The 23217-nt window shown below is 50.1% G+C and overlaps 1 protein-coding gene across 4 annotated transcripts in view; it reads left to right on the top strand.

Annotated features, from left to right (window-relative positions):
- The window catches only part of LOC125028041 (calmodulin), a 38708-nt gene extending 17549 nt beyond the window's left edge, over positions 1–21159 (top strand). The window contains exons 3-7 of one of the 4 annotated variants that reach the window (XR_007115080.1): positions 6405–6579; positions 14230–14371; positions 14480–14580; positions 15784–15881; positions 17350–21159. Coding sequence is in view for 3 of the 4 variants with exons in the window: in XM_047617314.1 (XP_047473270.1) it covers positions 6405–6579; positions 14230–14371; positions 14480–14669 (507 nt within the window). In the remaining variant the exon portion in view is untranslated. The other 3 variants (XM_047617316.1, XM_047617314.1, XM_047617315.1) reach the window with 3 other exon arrangements.
- The last annotated feature ends 2058 nt before the right edge of the window (positions 21160–23217 follow it).

Genomic DNA, 23217 nt, shown 5'->3' with positions numbered 1-23217 from the left:
TCCCCTTTCCCTTCCCCTTCCCCTCTCCCCGTTCCGCCCCCTTCCTTCCCCCTTCCCCCTCTACCGCTCCCCATTGATCACTATTCCACTTCCCATGTTCCACTACCACCTTTCCTTTCCCCTTCCCCCTCTCCCGTCCTCCCCCCTCTCTCCTTTCCCCTTCCCCTGTTCCGCTCGCCTCCTTTCCTCCTCCCTGTCGTCCCTCCCCTTCCTCCCCTTCCTCTCGTTCGCTCCCCCCTTCCTTCCTCCGTCCCCTTTCCCTCCTCCTCCTCCTCGTCGTCGTCCTCCCTCCTCCTCCTCCTCGTCGTCGTCCTCCCTCCTCCTCCTCCTCGTCGTCGTCCTCCCTCCTCCTCCTCGTCGTCGTCGTCCTCCCTCCTCCTCGTCGTCGTCGTCGTCGTCCTCCCTCCACCTCCCTCTCTCGTCGTCGTCGTCGTCCTCCCTCCTCCTCCTCGTCGTCCTCGTCGTCCTCGCTCCTCCCTCCTCCTCCTCGTCGTCCTCGCTCCTCCCTCCTCCCTCCTCCTCCTCGTCGTCCTCGCTCCTCCCTCCTCCTCCTCGTCGTCCTCGCTCCTCCCTCCTCCTCCTCGTCGTCCTCGCTCCTCCCTCCTCCTCCTCTCGTCGTCCTCGCTCCTCCCTCCTCCTCCTCGTCGTCCTCGCTCCTCCCTCCTCCTCCTCCGCCTCGTCGTCCTCGCTCCCTCCCCCTCCTCCTCCTCGTCGTCCTCGCTCCCTCCTCCCTCCTCCTCCCCGCCTCGTCGTCGTCGTCCTCCTCCTCCTCCTCGTCGTCGTTCGTCCTCCCTCCTCCTCCTCGTCGTCGTCGTCCCCCTCCTCCTCCTCGCGTCGTCCTCCCTCCTCCTCGTCGTCGTCGTTCCTCCCTCCTCCTCGTCGTCGTCGTCGTCGTCGTCGTCCTCCCTCCTCCCTCCTCGTCGTCCTCGCTCCTCCCTCCTCCTCCTCGTCGTCCTCGCTCCTCCCTCCTCCTCGTCGTCGTCCTCGCTCCTCCTCCTCCTCCTCGTCGTCCTCGCTCCCTCCCCTCTCCTCCTCGTCGTCCTCGCTCCTCCTCCTCCTCCCTCCTCGTCGTCCTCGCTCCTCCCCTCCTCCTCCGTCGTCCTCGCTCCTCCCTCCTCCTCCTCGTCTCGTCCTCCCTCCTCCTCCTCCTCCTCCTCCTCCTCCTCCTCCTCCTCCTCCTCCTCCTCCTCGTCGTCCTCGCTCCCTCCCCTCTCCTCCTCGTCGTCCTCCCTCCTCCTCGTCGTCCTCGCTCCTCCTCTCCTCCTCTTTCTTTCTCTCATCTCTTTCTTTCTCTCACTCTTTCTTTCTCTCATCTCTTTCTTTCTCTCTCTCATTCTTTCTCTCTCTCTCATCTGTGTCTGTGTTTGTCTATCTGTCTCTCTCTCTCTCTTTTTCTCTCTCTCTTTTCTCTCTCTCATCTCTGTGTGTCTGTGTTTGTCTATCTGTCTCTCTCTCTCTGTCTGTGTTTGTCTATCTGTCTCTCTCTCTCTCTCATCTCTGTGTGTCTGTGTTTGTCTATCTGTCTCTCTCTCTCCTCTTTTTCTCTCTCATCTCTTTCTTTCTCTCTTTCTTTCTTTCTCTCTCTCTCATCTCTGTGTGTCTGTGTTTGTCTATCTTCTCTCTCTCTCTCCTTTTTCTCTCTCTCTCATTCTTTCTCTCTCTCTCTGTGTGTCTGTGTTTGTCTATCTGTCTCTCTCTCTCTCTTTCTTTCTCATCTCTCTTTCTCTCTCTCTCCTTTTTCTCTCTCTCTTTTTCTCTCTCTCTTTTCTTTCTCTCTCTTTCTTTCTCCTCTCTCTCTCTGTGTGTCTGTGTTTGTCTATCTGTCTCTCTCCTCTCTCTCTTTCTCTCCTCCTCCTCGTCGTCCTCGCTCCTCCCATCCTCCTCCTCCTCGTCGTCCTCGCTCCTCCCATCCTCCTCCTCCTCCTCGTCGTCGTCGTCGTCGTCGTCGTCGTCGTCGTCGTCGTCGTCGTCCTCCCTCCTCGTCGTCCTCGCTCCTCCCTCCTCCTCCTCCTCGTCGTCGTCGTCGTCGTCGTCGTCGTCGTCGTCGTCCTCGTCGTCGTCGTCGTCGTCGTCGTCCTCCCTCCTCCTCGTCGTCGTCCTCCCTCCTCCTCGTCGTCGTCGTCGTCGTCGTCGTCGTCGTCGTCGTCGTCGTCGTCGTCGTCGTCGTCGTCGTCGTCGTCGTCGTCGTCGTCGTCCTCCCTCCTCCTCGTCGTCCTCCCTCCTCCTCGTCGTCGTCGTCCTCCTCCTCCTCCTCGTCGTCGTCGTCGTCGTCGTCGTCGTCGTCGTCGTCCTCCCTCCTCCTCCTCGTCGTCCTCGCTCCTCCCTCCTCCCTCCTTCCTCAGCGCCCTGTTTGTATCTATTGATCGCACGCTCTACCAGTCGTCATTCATGGTGCAGCCTAGCGGCACGGCGCCACCCCCCCCCCCCTCCAACCCCCCAGACACACACTATTTCCCAGTTCTTTCTTTTCAAACGTTTTGCCTCATGGTGTCGACACATGTCCCTTATCCTGACAAACAATAACAACAGATAGACTGGCTGAAGTCTCGGGTGGTTTGGCTAGGAAATGACCATGGAGACCCTCCTCCCCCTCCTTATTTATCGAGTTTTGTTGGGTCTCATTTTGTGTAGTAGATACGGTCCATGGAGGGTTGGTATGTAGAGGAGCATGGCTGGAGAAAGGGAAGGGAGGAAAGGGGAGGAGGTCAGTGTTCACTTCTGGAGCTGGTATTGATCGTGCGGGGCCCTGCTCCATATATTATACTGCTAGGACGAGCTGCACTATCAGCCCTTCACGTCAGCTCTTTCTCTCTTTCTTTCTCTCTCTCTTTCTTTCTCTCTCTCTTTCTTTCTCTCTCTCACTCTCTCTTTTTCTTCTCTCTTTCTTTCTCTCTCTTCTCTCTCTCTTTCTTTCTCTCTCCTCTCTTCTTTCTTTCTCTCTCTCTTTCTTTCTCTCTCGTCTTTCTTTCCTCTCTCCTCTTTCTTTCTCTCTCTCTTTCTTTCTCTCTCACTCTCTCTCTCTCTCTCTCCTCTTCTTTTCTCTCTCCTCTCTCTCCTCCTCTTTCTTTCTCTCTCTTCTCTCTTCTTTCTCTCTCTTCTCTCTCTCTCATCTTTTTCTCTCTCTCTCATTCTCTCTCTCTCTTTCTTTCTCTCTCTCTTTCTTTCTCTCTCTCTTTCATTCTCTCTCTCATTCTTTCTCTCTCTCTCTCTCTTCTCTTCTCTCTCTCTTCCTTTCTCTCTCCTCTTTTTCCTTCTTCTCTCTCTCTTCTCTTCTCTCTCTCTCTTTCTTTCTCTCTCTTCTTCTTTCTCTCTCTCTTTCTTTCTCTCTCTCTTTCTTTCTCTCTTTCCTTCTTTCTCTCTCTCTCTTCTTTCTCTCTCTCTCTCTTTTTCTCTCTCTCTCTCTTTTTCTCTCTCTCTCTCTTTTTCTCTCTCTCTCTCTTTTTCTCTCTCTCTCTCTTTTTCTCTCTCTCTCCTCTTTTTCTCTCTCTCTCTCTTTTTCTCTCTCTCTCTCTTTTTCTCTCTCTCTCTCTTTTTCTCTCTCTCTCTCTTTTCTCTCTCTCTCTCTCTTTTTCTCTCTCTCTCTCTTTTTCTCTCTCTCTCTCTTTTTCTCTCTCTCTCTCTTTTTCTCTCTCTCTCTCTTTTTCTCTCTCTCTCTCTTTTTCTCTCTCTCTCTCTTTTTCTCTCTCTCTCTCTTTTTCTCTCTCTCTCTCTTTTTCTCTCTCTCTCTCTTTTTTCTCTCTCTCTCTCTTTTTCTCTCTCTCTCTCTTTTTCTCTCTCTCTCTCTTTTTCTCTCTCTCTCTCTTTTTCTCTCTCTCTCTCTTTTTCTCTCTCTCTCTCTCTTTTTCTCTCTCTCTCTCTTTTTCTCTCTCTCTCTCTTTTTCTCTCTCTCTCTCTTTTTCTCTCTCTCTCTCTTTTTCTCTCTCCCTTTCTCCAAGTTTATTGATTAGGCACGTTTAAGAAGGCAGCTAAATATTATGCCCACTGTAAGGTATAGGTTGTGGCCAGAGTTTGTCGTTTCGGAACACTTAGTCAGTTTTTGCCGTTTTGAAGGGAACTTTGCCCCAAAGACCTTCAAGTGATGTTACCTGCCACTCCTACTCGAGTTGCTACATCTTGTAATTGTAAGGAGTCTTTACCAGGGCTTTGTTACCACCATATAACAGTATAGACATCCACCCTGTGTTTGTTCATCACCCTTCCCAAATTTACTTTTCCTTCCACCTCGCAGAACGGGCTCCACCCTCTGTCAACATTCCAACTTGCCATAACACATCCTATGTCAACAATAATCTCTCCTCGCCCCTTCCCTTCTTCCCTTCGGCCTTGGCGCCACCTCCTCAGAATAGCCTCTGGGATCTATCCCTTTGAAAGTCCTTGCAAATCTATTCGATCTCTCCCTCCCCACTTCCCCCCTTCGCATTCACGATTTCCCCGCTCTCACAGCATATGCACTCTTCCCTTGACCCTTTTGATTAACAAACACAGCATCCGAGTGGTACAGTCCTGCGCAATCTGCTATCTCGTTTCTTAAACCTCAGTGGCGGTGATTGCATTAGTACTGTCGATTGCTTCGAAGTTAGTACAGGGTGTTCATTTATGAATACGCAGTAATAGGGATGTATCATTAGACTTGCTGTGAAGCCTTGATCAGCCCATCAGCTGTAGTTCGTATTATTAGATTGCCTCTGCTGTTAGACCATATGCACAGCTGTGAAAGGATAGACTTCAAACAGGCGGATTGTAAAAGGAAGTAGGAATAGGAATAGGAATAGGAATAGGAGTGGAGATGGAGGCGCTGAGAGTGCAAGAGTCGGAGAGCAGCGTTGGAGGAATGTACCCTGCCTGACCTGTCGGGATCAATAAGGAGGTCCCTGGTCTTCCAGTCCCAAAACTGCGCCTTCCCTTAACTGGTTTTCCTTTCCGAGGCCACGGAAGCCATGCGTTTCCTCAGTCGCCTCTTGAAACTGTCTGCTGTACGACAGAGGAAGGTTTTGAGCAGCGTTTAAGACAACTGGCTACTAGGACTTAGCGTGTACCCTATGTTTCTCGCGCAAACAAATTGCCTCGGTACAGCTTGAAGCTGTAAAATGCCCGTTTTCTGTGTAGGCGGTAGAGCCCGTTGAAGTAGCAGTGTAGGAAGGTTGCCAGCCATATGTAGGTAGAGGAAGTTTCTCTGTAGTAGGCAGGAAATTAGTGTGTGTGTGGGGGGGGGGTGTATCCCCTCTTGCTATTAGGAGGACAAGACGTGTATACAAGTATCCGGTCCTGTCATAATAATGGGTCATTTTATACCCAGGTGTTAGGAGGACCATCAAAGGAAGGAATTTTGTTTGACAAAAGTTGTCTGGTAGACATTGCTCTGTCATTTATAAACAGGATATTTAATTTAAAAATCGTCTACAAATGCAGAAAGTTATTACTAACCTTTTAAAAGGAAATAAGGTCATATTCACAAGGAAGTACAAAGGTCAAGTGCTTCACGGGTTGCACAAGAGTGAGGGATGGGGGGGGGGGGGGGGGGTAAAAAGATCGGATACGGCAGACTGTTGTAAAGGAAGGCGTGGGCTCAGGTGTTTGTGTTAGGATTGAGGGGAAAGGGTAAGGTTTCAGGCATAGGGCTCGGGAAGGAGGGGAAGAGGGTGGCTCAGGGGAGGGGGGAGAGGGTGCAAGAGGTCGGCCTTCCTCTCTCCGTCGAAGGACCGTAAATGCTGGCGCTTTCTTTTTGCTGTGCGCTTGTTGGTAAGTATCCCTTCGATGGCTAAGCTTAAGGAGATAGTCACGTTTCCTAGGAGACGAAGGACGCGAACCGTGGCCAGTCTCTCGACGACTGATCTGATCCCCCTTCTGAAATGCAGCTCCGCTTCTGAATTCGCTCAAAATTGACTCTTCTTTTAAATTTATTAAATATACATTCGGCTGAAGAGATCTGCCCTTATGCTCAATAGTGAATCTGTTCTCTTGGATAGTCCATTGTGTATACGACAACACATGTTCCTGTCGTAAGAATTTTTAAAAGTTTTTTAGTGTATGCATTCCCTTCATTGCATAATTGACCAAACGTAACCGAAAAAGAATTGATTCATGCTGGAGCTTCTTGATATCCTTATTTACAAATTGTAGCCCCCCCCCCCTCCCTCTCCCCTTACTGCGGCCACGATTTGCTTCCGGATGTCTAGTAATAGTTGCTGAGAGCTGAGGTTCTACAGTAGGGCTACAACTCGGTGATTGATAACTTGCAAGATTTTTCCTTAGCTAGGGACAGGACGAGTATAGAATTTTATTGCCATATTTTCATTCTGGGTTTGTAATTATTCTTATTCATATTATAATTATTTTAATGATTAATGATCATCCGCTTGTATTCCCAACACTAAAACGGTTCTCTCTCCTCCCCTCCCCCACAGGCGGATCAGCTGACCGAAGAACAAATTGCCGAATTCAAGGAGGCCTTCTCCCTCTTCGACAAGGACGGCGACGGCACCATCACCACCAAGGAACTGGGCACAGTCATGAGGTCCTTGGGCCAGAACCCCACCGAAGCCGAACTGCAGGACATGATCAACGAGGTGGATGCTGACGGTGAGTGGAGAAGGGGGTGTTCATTGTGGGAGGGGAGATGTGGGAGATGGAAGGGAGAGAGAAAATCTTTCCCATCATTACGTTCATGTTTGACTTGTTAAAACGGTTGGTTCAGTGATAAGTTTAACCTGCGCGCCCCATGTTTTTGTTACTGTAACGTTGCTTGTCTTCAGTGCTTAACGGTTCTTTTCATGACTTGGGAGCGAGGGAGGGAGGTGGGGAGGTGGGGAGGTGGGGTGGAATAATTAGTTGACATTTCTATCGGCGCATTCTGTGTGGGTAACGGAGGGCTCGAGAGGGGAGAGGCGAGGCCGAGGGTGCGAAGACGGATTAAAGAGTGCGTGAGAAGACTGTTGGTCGGAAATCGATTTTTAAAAAAAATTATGAAACAAGAGACGGAAGAGAGACTACGGGCAATGTGCCCTGCCCCCACTGCCGAAGGGGACGAACGGACGGAAGTAGGAGCAGGAGTGGCAGCAGCAGCAGCAGTCACTGTTGAGCAGCACGTGTTGGTGGATATAAATACCCGGAGCCAACGCCATCAAGCCAGCAGGACCCGATGTAGCGGCCTCCAACACAAAACGGTATTAAGGGTCAGCAGTTGGCTTGATTTTTGATACAAGTTAGCGGGGATCATTGCCCCCCCCCCCCCCCTTCACTCCTCTTTCTTTAATCTCTTGCTCTTCTCTCTCTCGTTCTCTTTACATCTTCAAAGAAATAGACAAGAAGAGTTACTCCTGTTAAAGAAATATTACATATATATATTTCCTTGTCCACGAGTCCGGTTGCCGTTTTCGTCTTCATGTCTGTGCACGGAGTTAGCTAAAGTATAAATGTAAACGGAGGAGGAACGAGGATAGCGAGGGACTAATAGGAAAAAAGGGGGGAAACAGCCACCCCCATACCGGGAGAGTGGCCTTGGCACTTGTCGCACTGCTGTCATGCTATTTATAGACACAATCCCGACATTTTGGTGTGTCAGGTTTTAATGAAAAGATAGCGATTGTCTTGGAGGAGGAGGTGAGGGGGAGGGGACGTGAAGGGAATGGTGGTGGTGGCTGTAAGCGGAAGTTTTTAAGCATACTTGGTAGTAGCTCTCGCCGTTCGATGCTTAAAGTGTTGAGGTGTTTCTCGCTCGTTCTCTCCCTCTCCCTTCCCCCGTCTCGTGGTAAATTAGACATTTGCAAGAACTCTCCTGAAAAGCGAAATCCCGCCATGACCCCTTCGTTGCTGCTCGCCCCCGCACCCTCGCCCATAGCCTGCATTTCTACACAACGCGAGCTTCGTGAAGGTGACTGGGTACACTACGCCATGTCATGCCCACTCATGCCTGGAGCCGGGCCGTTCTGTGCGGTGCTGTGCCTGCTTGCCTGCCAGATTACTGACATGCCTTCGGGTTTTGCTCGTGATAAAGACGAGGCTGGGGAGTCTATCCTTTGGTTGGACATTTATTTAAGGTTATCTATCAGTTGCGATGTCTTCCCCGCTTTACGTCGATCAGCATCTTTGGATCGTTAACGCCAAATGCAGGCGTGGTGGCCGGCGTTGGGCATGGCCGAGCATTCGCTCTTTAATAAGTCACTGAGGAGAGACGTGTGCCCGTATTGCCGGTGCACTCTAGCTTGGCTTGCTGGTAGGGGTTTCTCATCACATATGCAGACGCAGTTGCACATACATAGTCCTTACAGGCAACTTAAGACCTCTGTATGATATACTATATACATATAGTATATACTCCTGCCCAGACTGTAGACGTGCGAGTGTCCTTTGCGTGAGGCCCCGTTCGCAGGCCTCCGAGCTCCGGCGCCGCATGCCCTAGGGCTGACCACTAGAAAGTTCCCCGCCGTTGGAATGTTCCTCGGCGGCGGCGGCGGCGGCGGAGCGCTCGTTTCCGTCACCTTTCTCGCTCCACTCCACCGGAAGTTTTCGTTTTCCTGCTCCTGGAATTAGCGGGTCGTTTTGCGACGGCGGCTGGGCTGGGAGGGGGTGGAGAGGGTTGGCGTGGACTACGACGACGTCCCTTGTGCCCGACAACCTACTTGGCACTGGCTGGGCTGGTGCCACGCAGAGCCGGGTGGTGCCATCGTGTGAACAGTTCATATCTCTCTCTCTCTCTCTCTCTCTCTCTCTCTCTCTCTCTCTCTCTCTCTCTCTTCTCTCTCTCTCTCTCTCTCTCTCTCTCCTCTCTCTCTCTCTCTCTCTCTCTCTCTCTCTCTCTCTCTCTCTCTCTCTCTCTCTCTCTCTCTCTCTCTCTCTCTCTCTATCCCTCCCCCTACCCCCCTCTCCCTCTCTCTCTCTCTCTATCCCTCCCCCTACCCCCCTCTCCCTCTCTCTCTCTCTCTCCTCCCCCTACCCCCCTCTCCCTCTCTCTCTCTCTCTCTCCTCCCCCTCTCCCTCTCTCTCTCTCTCTCTCTCTCTCTCTCCTCCCCCTCCCCCCCCTCTCCCTCTCACTCTCCCCCCCCTCTCCCTCTCACTCTCCCCCCTCTCCCTCTCACTCTCCCCCCTCTCACTCTCCCCCCCTCTCCCGCTCACTCTCCCCCCTCTCCCTCTCACTCTCCCCCCCCTCTCCCTCTCACTCTCCCCCCTTCTCCCTCTCACTCTCTCCCCCCTCTCCCTCTCACTCTCCCCCCCTCCCCTCTCACTCTCCCCCCCTCTCCCTCTCTCTCTCCCCCCCCTCTCCCTCTCACTCTCCCCCCCTCTCCCTCTCACTCTCCCCCCTCTCCCTCTCACTCTCCCCCCCTCTCCCTCTCACTCTCCCCCCCTCTCCCTCTCACTCTCCCCCCCTCTCCCTCTCACTCTCTCTCTCCCCCCTCTCCCTCTCACTCTCCCCCCCTCTCCCTCTCACTCTCCCCCCCTCTCCCTCTCACTCTCCCCCCCTCTCCCTCTCACTCTCCCTCCCCTCTCTCTCCCTCTTCCTCTCCCCCCTCTCCCTCTCTCTCTCCCCTCTTCCTCCCCTCTCCCTCCCTCCCTCCCTCCCTCCCTCCCTCCCTCCCTCTCCCGTTATTTGTGTTGCTTTCGGATTCAGCGAGTTCGAGAGACGCTCGCCGGAAAGTGTTCCCAGAATCTTGGTGGAATCGCCGGCGAACAGAATGCAGAGAGACTGGTATTTGTTCCTGCTCGCTGTCACACACGGCTGAGGCTGCCATGGGGTATGAGCGGGCGCGCGCAAGGGAAGGGGGGGCGGGGGGGCGAGAACGAGAAGGTCGCCGTTGTCCTCTTGTCATAGGCCAAACGCAATTAGAAAAAAAAAAAGAATTGACGGGGTCTGTGGGTGGCGGCGGCGGCGGCGGCGGCGGCGGCTTGCGGGCAAAGTGGCACCCGCGCCCGCAGTTTGCCCGGGCCGGCCTCACGGTGCCCTTGATGGTCAGCAGTGCCAGACGCCGCCACAGTCTCTCTCTCTCTCTCTCTCTCTCTCTCTCTCTCTCTCTCTCTCTCTCTCTCTCTCTCTCTCTCTCTCTCTCTCTCTCTCTCTCTCTCTCTCTCTGTGTCTGTCTCTCTCTCTGCTCTCTGTCTCTCTCTCTCTGCCTCTCTGTCTCTCTCTCTCTGCCTCTCTGTCTCTCTCTCTGCCTCTCTCTCTCTCTCTCTCTGCCTCTCTGTCTCTCTCTCTCTGCCTCTCTGTCTCTCTGTCTCTCTCTCTCTCTGTCTCTCTCTCTCTCTGCCTCTCTGTCTCTCTCTCTCTCTGCCTCTCTGTCTCTCTCTCTCTCTGCCTCTCTGTCTCTCTCTCTCTCTGCCTCTCTGTCTCTCTCTCTCTCTGCCTCTCTGTCTCTCTCTCTCTCTGCCTCTCTGTCTCTCTCTCTCTCTGCCTCTCTGTCTCTCTCTCTCTCTGCCTCTCTGTCTCTCTCTCTCTCTGCCTCTCTGTCTCTCTCTCTCTGCCTCTCTGTCTCTCTCTCTCTCTGCCTCTCTGTCTCTCTCTCTCTCTGCCTCTCTGTCTCTCTGTCTCTCTCTCTCTCTGCCTCTCTGTCTCTCTCTCTCTCTGCCTCTCTGTCTCTCTCTCTCTCTCTGCCTCTCTGCTCTCTCTCTCTCTCTGCCTCTCTGTCTCTCTCTCTCTGCCTCTCTGTCTCTCTCTCTCTCTGCCTCTCTGTCTCTCTCTCTCTGCCTCTCTGTCTGTCTCTACACACACACACACACACACACACACACACACACACACACACACACACACACACACACACACACACACACACACACACACACACACACCCCGGATACGCTGAGTGCCACGTAGCTCGCTCAGCGTGCCTCCTGGTGTCCCGTGGCACACTCGCCCGCCCGCCTCGCACGCCGCGGCTGCTGTAATGGGGCCGAGGATGCAGTGCTTTCTGATGCCTCGTTGCTCAAGTAGGCTCAGGAAATCGCTCTCAGGCGTTGCGTAATGGCCGGGCTGCCTTTGTTCGAAATGTAGATTTTATTATTATTTTTAATGTTATTATTATTATTATTATTATCATCATTGTTGTTGTAGTGCGTGTGAACTGTTTATTTTTCATCTAGGAGAGGAGTTCGTTTACCTCTTGGAACACTTTTGGCTCCCCTTTTTTGCTTGCTTTCTCTTGCTCGATCTCTCGCCCCATACCGCTCTTTCTCACTCACACACACACACACACACACACACACACACACACACACACACACACACACACACACACACACACACACACACACACACACACACACACACACACACACACACACACACACACACACGTTCTCTCACTCTCTCGCTCTCTCGCTCTCTCGCTCTCTCGCTCTCTCACTCTCTCACTCTCACTCTCTCACTCTCTCACTCTCTCTCTCTCTCTCTCACTCTCTCACTCTCTCACTCTCTCACTCTCTCACTCTCACTCTCACTCTCACTCAGTCTGTTACTGCCTTGCATTGCAGTTAAGGCAGTAGTGCAAAGGTCTCGGCTTGATGGCCAGTGGCCAGGCGTGCTTTTGCAAGGGTTTCCGTTGCAACGGAACGAGAGAGAACCCGATTGCTCCGGCGTTGCAAGGCGCGTGACTTGGTTTGCATGATGCTCTAGTATTGTGCGGTTAGATTGCATTGCAGCTTTCGGAGGAGTCTTTTTCTTTCTTCGTTTTTTTTTTTCCCCTTTTTGTTTCCGCGAAACTTTTTATTGGTTTTCCACCTCAAGCGTCACTGCTGCAGGCGTTCGGCGTGGGAAAGTTTGCGGCGTGCAGTCCGCTAAAATCTCCAGATGGGAATAGCTCTTGTACTCTGATCGCGGAGGAAAGGACAACAGCTTGTCTGGCATGTGCGTGGGAAATCTAGTGTCACGTGGGGAACTTCCCTCTCCCCCTCTCCCCCTCTCCCCCTCTCCCCCTCTCCCCCTCTCCCCCTCTCCCCCTCTCCCCCTCTCCCCCTCTCCCCCTCTCCCCCTCTCCCCCTCTCCCCCTCTCCCTCGCTTCCTCTCCGCATCTGCTCTTTTCCGAATCGTACTTCCGCATATTTTCTTTTCGTTCGTATACTTATAATTGGAGTAGATATTCATTGTCTTCCACTGCAGGGTTGCAGACGGTAAAGCCAATATTTGATATTTACAGGGCCTCGTTTACATGCGAAGGCCGGACGCCTGGCAGTCGGTAGCGCGAAAGGCAAAAGGGCGAGCCGGGCGCAGGTTCTCGGAGCGGGGCGGGCGTGTTAACCTCTTCCACGTATTTTTTGGTTTCCTCTTTTCCCACACGGGTCTCCGAAGCCGCCTCGGGCCGGGCAGCACTCGGAGTAGAGGGTGGGTGAGTGGGGAAGGGACCCTTCCGGCCGTAAAATGCGCCTCCGGTGTCACTGCGGCGGAAGAAATCTCGCAGGACTAAACCCCTGTCTTCCTCCTAGACATGTATACGCGCCACAAGAAAAATAGTTTAGCGAGTGGCAGCCCAACTCGCGAATGTTTACTCGGCGCGTAAACACTCGCACTTTGATACAGCCGTGCGTTGTGCCCTTAGAACGCAACAACGCACGACGCTACTCGGCACTCGCCCCGTCCGGGCCTTTGCTCGTGATCGTTCTTGCTGCTGTTGCGAAGTCGCTGCTCGCAGTACTCGCCTGTAGTCTCCAAGATCTCACGAGTGTTGGGGCTATCGTTTTGGTTCGGTCATTGTAGGGGCGAATGCCTCTTAATCTTCAGTTCCAGGAGCCCCTAATACTAATAGTAAATCGTTCTTTCCTTCCCTGTTTCTCTACTCCGCTCGCGTCTCCTTTCTCCTCCCCTCTGCTATTTTTCGCTCCACACTTTTTACATCCTCTAGACTGGAGTTACCCCGCCGCTGGCTGCACCTGGCCGTAGATAAAGCATTTGTCAGTTAGAGCCGGGCCAGGATGCGTACAATAGCATCTACCGCTTTAGATTGCGGTTGGCACGAGACCGTTAGCCCGTCACACTTAGCACTCTCTTCCCCCAACGTCCGATCTCCTCGTTCAGCTGATAGTCGTTTCGCGAGCGCACATTCTTCGGCTCCAGCAAGAAAATCGTAAGCGGTAGGGAGTCTTCACACGAAAAGAAAAAAACCTGCGCAGACACAAACAAGCACATGTGAGGCGTATCGACTGGCACCATTCATGAACAACCATCAAGCGACGGCCTCACGGATTGGAAAAGTAACTGGAAGCACTAGTAAGAGAAGAGGATGGATTGGCTTGCTTTTTTCGATTCCGGGTGATTTGCCCTGTGTATTGTTTATCTGATGGAGTTCCAGCAATAGCAGTGCCTGTATTAAAGGTAACCCTTATTCGTTACAAATTGTAATGAGCTAACGGAAGATCACCAATCAGACGGGTACCCGCTCTTTCCCTCCCCTCCCTTGCGAACGTTAAAATGATGCACAAAAGCGGTTGGTATTAATCTCATGTCGAAATTTGCCCCCCCCCCCCCCTCTCGTCGCCCCAAGGAGTTCGAGCCAACCGTCGGCGCAGGCATTGTAAGCCTCTGGCCATGACGCCACTGTCACTCTCCTAACGAGCATAAAAGATCATCACAGCCGAGCGAAATTGTGCGTTCATACGTGCGTGCGAGCTGAGAGGGCAGAGCAGGCGGTGTGCCGGTGAGTCATCGCCGGGCTGTGGCCGGGTGAATCATGCACATTGCGGCAGGGAGGAGAGTGGGAGGGGGGGCGTGTAGGAGGAGAGGGTGGAAGGGAAGGATGACACGAGGTTGAGAAGTGACTTGAAACAATGGAATATGAGGGGGACACTGGGGAGGATGATGAACCTAAAGAAAAAAATGCGAGAGGTTCGAGGGAGCTGGTAATAAACGGAAGAGGTTGGGGGAGGGGAAGAAGAGCAGCAGCAACAGCGCCAGTGTTTACGTTCTGCTCCGCGTCTGTACACGAGATACTCGTGATAATTTATGAATGGGTTGATTGGATCTCCACCAGCTGGCCTCGACAGTGGCCCATTGTGTGGCGATGATTGCGCTGAGGACCACGTGGACCATTCAGTAATGACCTTATTGTTTGCCAGTTGGCGAGTCTCGTGTTTGTTTATCCTACCTTTCCTGTATGCTTGCAAATTGTCGTAATTGACTTGGGATTAAGGGCGAAGGAATTGGCAGTTCTGGCGGGGTTCATGTCATCTTGTTTAGGTTTTCTAATGAGAGTGATTATCTCGCTCCTTTTGTCCTTGTCGTGTCTTTTAAACCCCGTTGTTCCCTCGCAGGTAATGGCACAATCGACTTCCCCGAGTTCCTCACCATGATGGCCCGCAAAATGAAGGACACCGACTCCGAGGAAGAGATCAGGGAAGCCTTCAGGGTGTTCGACAAGGACGGCAACGGCTTCATCTCTGCGGCCGAGCTCAGGTTAGTTGGAGGGGCACTGGACCCTATTCCAGAAGACTTGACAAAGCGAATATGTTGCTGTTGTTATTCCTGTCCACGACGCCTTCTCTATGAGCCTTGTTTCTGCAGGCACGTGATGACCAACCTCGGAGAGAAGCTGACTGACGAGGAAGTCGATGAGATGATCAGGGAAGCCGATATTGACGGCGACGGTCAGGTCAATTATGAGGGTAAGTTCGAAAGGTCCGAGGCCAAGACTTGTGGCCCTCGCTGCGACCTTTTCACTTATTTATTGGATAGCGGGCAGTTCCACCTGTGAGTCTCCTCGGAGGTAGAACTTGGGTGGATCTATTGGCAGCTCACGGAAACACTCGGTGCTTGGAAATCGAGGGAAATTTGGGTTCATTAAGAACAAAAATCAAAAATCCCCTTCTTGAGTGCTTGAGGAAGAGTGCGTGGGTTGTAGGGGCTTGCAGGAGATGGTTTTCTAAATTTCTGCTGCACAGTAGCACTTTTAAGGCACGGGTCTCAGGTACTGCGTGTGGTGTGCGGTGAACACAGCTAATTGGACTTCAGAAAAGCCGATGGTTTGCCTTGCAAAGGTTGGGAATGCAGAAAGTTAGTGAATTATAAAGAGCATGGAAGTTGGGAAGACCGAAGGACTCGATGAAATGGGAGGGAGACTGAAGCCACTCCACTCCCACTTCTTGCAGAATGCATTGCAGAAGCTGGGGTGTCAAGGAGGGACAACTATTTCAACCTTTCCTCTAAGGTGGTGTGGGCATTTTGGAAACTACCAGAATGTGCTTACTTTTCATTAATATGTTTTATATATACCTGGAAATCAGAGGTGAAGGGCATCTGGCACGAAGTCCATAGCTGGTCTCGTAGGATATATTGGCTGAATTAGGAACGAAAATCTGCGTCGTTTGCATGGCACACATCTAAGCACCCCATTGGTGGTAGTTCCCCCACCCCCTTTTTTTTTTTCTCACCCTCTTCTTCTCACCCCTTCATCCCCCTCCCACTTTTTCAAGGTCATTTGAGTTGCACTAGTACTTCCCGGCTTTTTTTGCACTCAACGCATGTACTAACTTCCTCTTCCCGTTGCATGATTACCTTTCCCTTGTCTTCTTCCCTTTTTAGTTTCTTTGGTTTGTAGATATTTGAAATTATTAGTTTTATCAATTTAATTTGCTAAACCTAGTAGCATTATTTTGTAGTTGTCTTTTGAGAATAATACACATGAACAGAAAACTACTCATTAATGTGTGTTGGTCTGCCATCTGTCATTTTGTTTATTTACATTTTATTTTGCCTTATAAGAAAACTGTAGAAGTAGACCTTTTATTTTATTATTTTTTTATTTTTTTTATTTTTTTCTTGCCCTGCATGAGTCGCCCTCAGACTTTCCGTCCGACTTTCTTTTGCAGAATTCGTGCGAATGATGACTTCTAAGTAGAGACGCCACCTGCGGCCCCTCCCCCCCCGTCGGGCCGTGGCTGGCCGACCTTAACCCTTAATAATAGCTGTTAGTTTCGCTTTTGTGTACTTTCCTTGTTCTGTCTTCGTTTTTTTGTTAAAATTTAGTTTTTATATTTATAAACACGGCTGTGGTTGAATGTGTGGGTGTTTGGAGGGTGGTTGTATGTGTGTGTGGATGTTTGCAAATCGTAGGTTGATTTCCGAAGGGCGTGTTATTGGAGCTTACATTTTTCCCAGTCGCTTCTGTCCATGTTCAAATGAAAAATGTGGCTGTTGTTCTCGCAGAATGTTTGGGAGTTCATGTCATCAAAAAGATCTAAAAAAAAAACAGTGTGATTCTAGCAAGGCATGGGGGAAAGCATGACGTAATCATACTAACTCTTACGGAGCTAAATGTCTCGGTTTGTGAAGAGAGAAAGAGAGAAGGAACTTGGGGATTGGTTGAGTACAGTGCGTGCGCGAATGTTTGTTCACGAGGCGGAAGTTGAAAATTGTGTGTGCGTGTGCGCGTGTGTCTGCGTGCGTGCGTCTGCGTGCGTGCGTCTGCGTGCGTGCGTCTGCGTGCGTGTGTCTGCGTGCCTGCCTTGCCTGATTGGGGTCTTCGTCCATTGTGAAATTTTGTATCGGTGGCCGAGCTGAGGATTCTGCTGGTGGGAGGTAGTTGAAAGTACCGTGACGGTGCTCGAGTTGCGAACTGTCCCGTGCACCTGCAGCTGGTACGTTTTCATGCAGAGAAGTACATGATATACTACTTTTTATCTCTGAAATTGTTGGTGTGCTGTCGTACGTAGTTCGTTGCTTTTGGGTGGAAGTCTTTTTATGCACTGTGCAATATATACATACATGTACATATACACATGTACATGCATATAAACGTACATATACACATGTACATGCATATAAACGTACATATGTATACATGTATACGTATTCATGCATACACATGCACATTCACATATACATGTATACACATACACATTCACATTCACATACATACGCATACATACACATTCACATACACATTCACATACACATTCACAAACATACGCATACATACGCATACATACACATTCACATACACATGCATACGCATACATACACATTCACATATACATGCATACGCATACATACACATTCACATACACATGCATACGCATACATACACATTCACATACACATGCATACGCATACATACACATTCACATACACATGCATACGCATACATACACATTCACATATACATGCATACGCATACATACACATTCACATATACATGCATACACATACACACACATTCATATATACATGCATACACATACACACATTCACGTATACATGCATATGCATATACACTCATATACGTACACGTACACACACATACATTCATACACGTACATGTGTATATTATACGCATATGTAAATGTATACACTCTGCACTTTTGGCTTTATGATTGTCTATATTTCAAAAGATATTATTTTATGAAATGTCTAACTCGTCTCTCTCTCCCCAACAGAGTTCGTCACGATGATGACCTCGAAGTGAAGTGATCGCGCCTCCTAAATATTGTAAACAAATTTCAAACGAACAGTTTTTTCTGCTTTCCAATTTATCTTGTTAACGGACCGCTAAAAAAAAAAAAAAAACATTGTAATACACGAGTCGTCACTATCTCTTAATTGCTAACTCTTATTGCCTTCATATACACGATCTGGCTCTCGGCTAGAGTTTCCAGCAGCAGTATCAAGCAGCCACCACCACCACCACCACTACTTCTACGTCTGCTACTACTACTACTACAACTACTACTACTATTACTACTATTACTACTATAAACCTTCCTCTGTTCTTACTCCTCCTCCTCCTTCTACCACTTTTCCTACTACTATGACCACGGCCCCACTCCCTCCCTCCGCCTTCGCCCCTCTGCCAGCCTACTCACCCCGCCAGCAGAACACCAGCTACAGCAAGAACAAAAGCGAGTAAACAGCAAGAAAGCGAGCGAGCAAGCAGCCACAACCAACAGCTTTTTCGGTGGCAAGGAAGGCGGGCCGTGAGGAACCTCTGGTCCGCCTGCAACATGAAATTCGAAGCCAAAATGGACAAGCAAAAGAAAAATAAGATCGGTAAAAATCGGACTGCACCTTTGAGACAACCATTGGAAAAGAAACATTCGATCAGAACCGACGGAAAAGAGCGTGTAAGTGTGGGGTGTGCGCCAGACGAGGGCGTGGAGGATGCTGACGGGACGTGGCTGAACCTTATCCCCCTGGCAGGAGTAAGTGACTCTGTCAGTAGCGGTAGCGCCGTTATAGATGGGTTGGTTGTCCTAGGGATTGCGTCACGGGTGGCTGGACCTCTGGAAAGAAAAAAGGGAAAATATATTGCTATTTAACCAGTGATTATATATATATACTACACATACATTTATGTATATTATATGAATATATACTCGAAGTAGCAAGCGATACTTTGTGATGAAAGGGTAGGGAGGCTTCGTGGACGTCGTCGTCAGACCCACCGGGACAGCCTTGAAGATCTTGCTGCCAGCTCGCGTCCACCGCCCTCAAGGTGTGCTCTCCCACGTAGCCGTTCGGGCGGCCGAGGCGCGACCCCGTGCCTCTGCCGAAGCCGCCGCGGTGGCGCCATCCGACTGTTGTGGTTGCCGCCGCGAGCCTGGCTTGGCTTGGCCGGCCGCCCCGGGTGACCTCTTCACTTCCGCCACCTTGACGTCGTGAAGGTTGCCAGGTCGCGGGTCACGCGAGTGGCCGTGACCGGTGACGCAACGCTGGCCGAGGCGCCGGTGGGTACTGTCGCTGCGAAGACTTCTCGCCGTTATCTCCTGCATCATTGTTGAACAACGTGAAGACTTTTTTGAACAGCCGAGAGGCCAGCCACCCTTTACTCGTCTCTCAAGACTACTTGGCTCTTTCCTTAAGTTTTCATTTTGTCTGTCCAGTTCTGAATAAGAATGGAAATATATATAAAAATAGGTTGGTCAGTTTTTACAAGCTGTTGTAGCAAAATTATTATTTTTAGTTGAGAGAACCATTGCGTTCGTGAAATATATTTGATAAGAGGATAGTATCCCGTCTGGCCAATGGTCAGGCTGGGTTACTTTGGACCTTTTTTGAAATTCCTCTTAGATTTTTTTTTTCTTTTTAATGAAGATCGCTGCCTTGCGATGCCTTTTTTTATTTTAGTTTGTCTGGAAGTTAGTTTCTCTGGTAAATAAGAAAGGAAGGAGAGGGTGCGCTGTATTTTTGTGTTGGTTGAATGAAGTTGGTACATTTCCGTATCATGTAATTTCTTGTTAGGTGTGTCTTTGTCAATTTTTCTTAAAGGAATAGCAAATGTATACATATTGCAAAAAACAAAAATGAAGTTGAAAAAATTTCCTCTTGTACTACATAATACTAATGTAAGGCACGTCACACAACCATGACTGTTTCTGTTTCCCAACCACCACTTCCCTGCATTGTTTACATCACTTGTTTGTTAACATTGCCGCTTTGTGCAAAGGCTCTGTTGCCTCTGCCAGCGAGCTTGACCACTTATACTATGATTACGATAGACCATGCTGATTAAATAATGGATATTATGATTATAATTATTATTGTGTAGGAGAAATACAGTTCTTTCAAAAGTTTTTTTCGTCTTTCTTGCAACATGTCATGTAAAGAAAGTGTTTTTTTTCTTTCAATTCTTTCTTGCCATGCTTATCAGGGTCTCAACAGTTGACGGCGGATTGTAGTTAAGCTTCTAATTTTTTGTTCTTGTCAAGCCCCATTGGGGTGCAGCGCCCAGGATGGTCACCATGGCAACCACGCCCGCCTCCCAACCGCTCGGTCCTGGCTCCGCCCACCACCTTGGGGTGTGGGCGGGCGCTAGCGATGGGTTCGGTGTGGGATGGGCGTGCGGCGCCGGGTACCCACCCTGCTTGGCTATTTTAGATTCATTTGGGGGAATCCTTATATTGCTGGTGCGTTGGTGTAGTTACGTTGTGTATCTCGACCCAGACACTGCGACACTCGACACAACTACACAACGTGATGAACATTCCTTTAAAACTTGCTATGTTTTTGTGAGGGCGAGGACCCCGCCTTGGGTTTGGTGGGGCCCCTCGCGCCTCGTAATCTTGTTTTAGTGTGGTACGATAGGTGAGCGGAGACCTGCGGGGAGGGGGCGTGGAGGCACTCGCCGGTCTGCCCCCCTGGGCGTGCGTGCCTAGGGTGGGTGGTGGTGGTGGCACTCGCCGGCCGCCCCCCTCCCAGGCCCTGCCCTGGAGGTTGGGGGAGGGCGGGTGGGTGGGAGGCCCTGGGAACAGGGGGGGCGTGGCGTGTGTGTGGGGGAGTGTGGGGGGAGAGGGAAGTGGTAAATACGACCGAAAAAATCGGCTGTGCGAGGCCGTAGTCAAGTTTACCACACCCTCTCCCACGCCTTCCTCCCGCCTCCTCCGCCGTCCGCCCCTGTCCCCTGCCTCCCACCCAGCCCCCCCTTCCCCTCCTCTCCAATGAGCGGGGTCGGGTATGCAGTGGGTGTCCCTCCCCTCCCCGCCAGGCCCCGTACCCCCACCCCCTCAGCTAGTGAGACCCGGTACCGCAGAGCGTCCCCGCACTACCATCACCACTACAACACCAGCAGCAGCAGCAGCAGGTGTTGTTGCTCCTGTTGTCTCCGGGGTGTGGGCGGCGAGGGGCAGCTGTGCCGCCCGGCCGCCCCGTACCGCCCCATCCACCCATCACTGCACCATTTAAAAAAGAAAAGAAAAAGGAAAAAAAAGTGTTAATTAATATCATTAGTTTTTGTCATGTTTGGGCCCCCTTTTTTTATATAAACCTATTTGACTTGTGAGCCTGTTTCCTCCTCCCGGCCGCTGGTGCCGCGCGCGTTGTGCCACCGCCGCGGCACTAGCAAGTAGCCGCAGCTCCTGACAAGCCCATTCGCTCTTTTCAAACATTGCCGCATTCGAGCTAAGGTTTCCTGGTGAAGGTGCAGGAGGGGCGGGCCGGAGCCCCAGCAGCCACCTTTAGCCTCCACCAGCCAGGCCCCTCCCCGTCCTTCGCCCCGCCCTCCGCCCCGCCCTCGGCCTAAGCCCCTCCCCCTGGCACCCACACGTGGCTTCGGGGGCGCTGGCCTCGGGCGGCGGACGGTGGTGGTGGTGGCCGGGTGGGCGGTGGGTGGGGTCGCACTAGTATTGTTGGTAGTGGGTGTGGGTGGCGGGGGCGGGGGAGCCGCTGCGGATGCTTCACCCCACCACCAGGACTCCATTAGTAATTTGAGGACCGGATGTCATGTTGTATTGAATAAAAAAGATCAAGAAAGATTCAAATCTTTTATTAATAAACCCTTCACACTTTCGGAAGTTGCTAGTGATATGGGGACCGCGGAGCAATCAACATCCACCCGCTAAGAATGCACTGGGGAAGCAGGCCAGTGGGTGCCTATTTTGGTGGAACACCATCTTAGATTTTCAAAGAAAGGGTACTTTAATGGTACACGTAAATTGAGGATGAAAAGACCATATTTATCTCCTTCACATTTAGAAACCGAACTAGCCCCAAGAAAGTCTTGCAACCAAGGCTCTGTTATTGAAAACGCTAGTCAGAAGCCGTGGTGTTTGAACGCGCGTTCAGTTCGCAGAAAGCAAATTTAAGGTGTGAATAAAGATGGAGTGGAAATTCTTATTTTATTGGTCGAACTCTAGGCAGTGAGACACGAGCAAAAAATAGCAAGTAGAAAGATCACGAAGAAAGGGATTGTTTGCCTCCAGAAATGTGCAATGTCTATAATACTTAAAATGATTTCGGACTGCCAAGGTCTACAATACATTACGATATCTTTTGACTTAATCAATATGTAAGTCACAACAACAATTGTTCTCTGAATATAAACTCAAGCCCAGACTACCATACCTACGAATACGTACCTAAATATACTTACATTAGATACGTGATCTCATAAATTCCCCAAATGCATGGCGCAAGATACAAAAAAAAAAATAAATAAAAAAAATAAAAACCTTACTACTAGTACATAAAAAGAGCGTCTACCACGGACGAACAATAACAGTGAGCAGCACCTAGCAGCACCTAGCAGCACGTGAAACCTAATGACATTAGCACAACCCTCAATGGTACTCATGAGCGAGCAAATACAGAACCTCCTAGCACAATGTTTCCTGACCAGAGCCAATATGTTAATACATTGTGTAGATCTGAACATTGTGTAATGTGTGTCCATGTCACTACTTTGTGCTGTACATCTGTACATGTTTGTGTGCGAGTACGTACGTCAGTTATATACTAGTACGTCTTGAGCTTTGGTGTACTGTGCGTCGAATACATGCAGTAGTAACAGTGAGGGCTTTGTGTTTTGTGAATGATACTAGTATATAACGTGCATACAACATACAATGTGCGCATACCTAATATTAAAATGTACCTGCATGTATATCCGGGTTATGACAGATGACGTAATACACCTGTTCTACCTGAATCGCGTAAACCGGACGTCACCGGTCAGGACACACTCCAGCACCTCCCAGTGTACATACTCTTTGCCATGTTGGTGTGTGGTTATATTTTGTGTTGGGATGGATGTATATCTCTTGAGTGTGTATATTCACGTGTGTGTGTGTTTGTATGAATGAGAGAGAGTATGAACCTGTATATTTGCACGTCTGTCCAAGAATGTGTGTCTGTATATGCATGTACGTGTCAGTGTGTACATTAAGAATGTAGTCTGTAAACCGAAATGTGTATGTGCATTCATTAGTATATATAATTAGTATCCATAAACACGCACGGCACAGTTTACACAAGCTAGAAGGTATTGATAAAGTTGGAAGATTGGCTGGCTTCTCTCCTCATTCAATAACATGGATGTTTTGTGAAATATATGAATGAAATTTGGTTCCTTTTGGCATTGCGTAGAAGTGAGAGGAAACCGCAAGAAGAGATTGGTGAAAAGGATTATATTCGGAGGCTCGTTGAACTGTAGTAGATCTTAAAAGTCCAAATTCAAATGCTTGGCTGAATTGGGAAGCTTCTCTTATAACAAATGCATGTAACGAAAGAACCACGCAGACCAATTACTGCTTTCCCAAGAAAACCTCAACTTGAGGCATAACGTCTGGCAAGTTGCGCACAGCAACATAAGTTGGCACCAAGCATCATTTCACGTGTTTCTGCGCTGATATTACATTTGTTCTCATCTCTGCCGATCATGACTGGCACGTTTCCACTAAATCATATCGTCTTTACGTACTTGGGACTTACCTTATCAAACTGTTTGCCTGTATACAAGAGTGAGATTAAGGCGTCTTTTTTAATGATTTTTTTTTTTTTTTTTTTTATCTCGGACCGACGGCTAACCTTGTCAC

This window comes from Penaeus chinensis, chromosome 8 (assembly GCF_019202785.1).
Source record: "Penaeus chinensis breed Huanghai No. 1 chromosome 8, ASM1920278v2, whole genome shotgun sequence".
NCBI lineage: Eukaryota > Metazoa > Arthropoda > Malacostraca > Decapoda > Penaeidae > Penaeus > Penaeus chinensis.
Note: the sequence above shows the minus strand (reverse complement) of the source record. Positions and strands in the feature narration are given on the sequence as shown.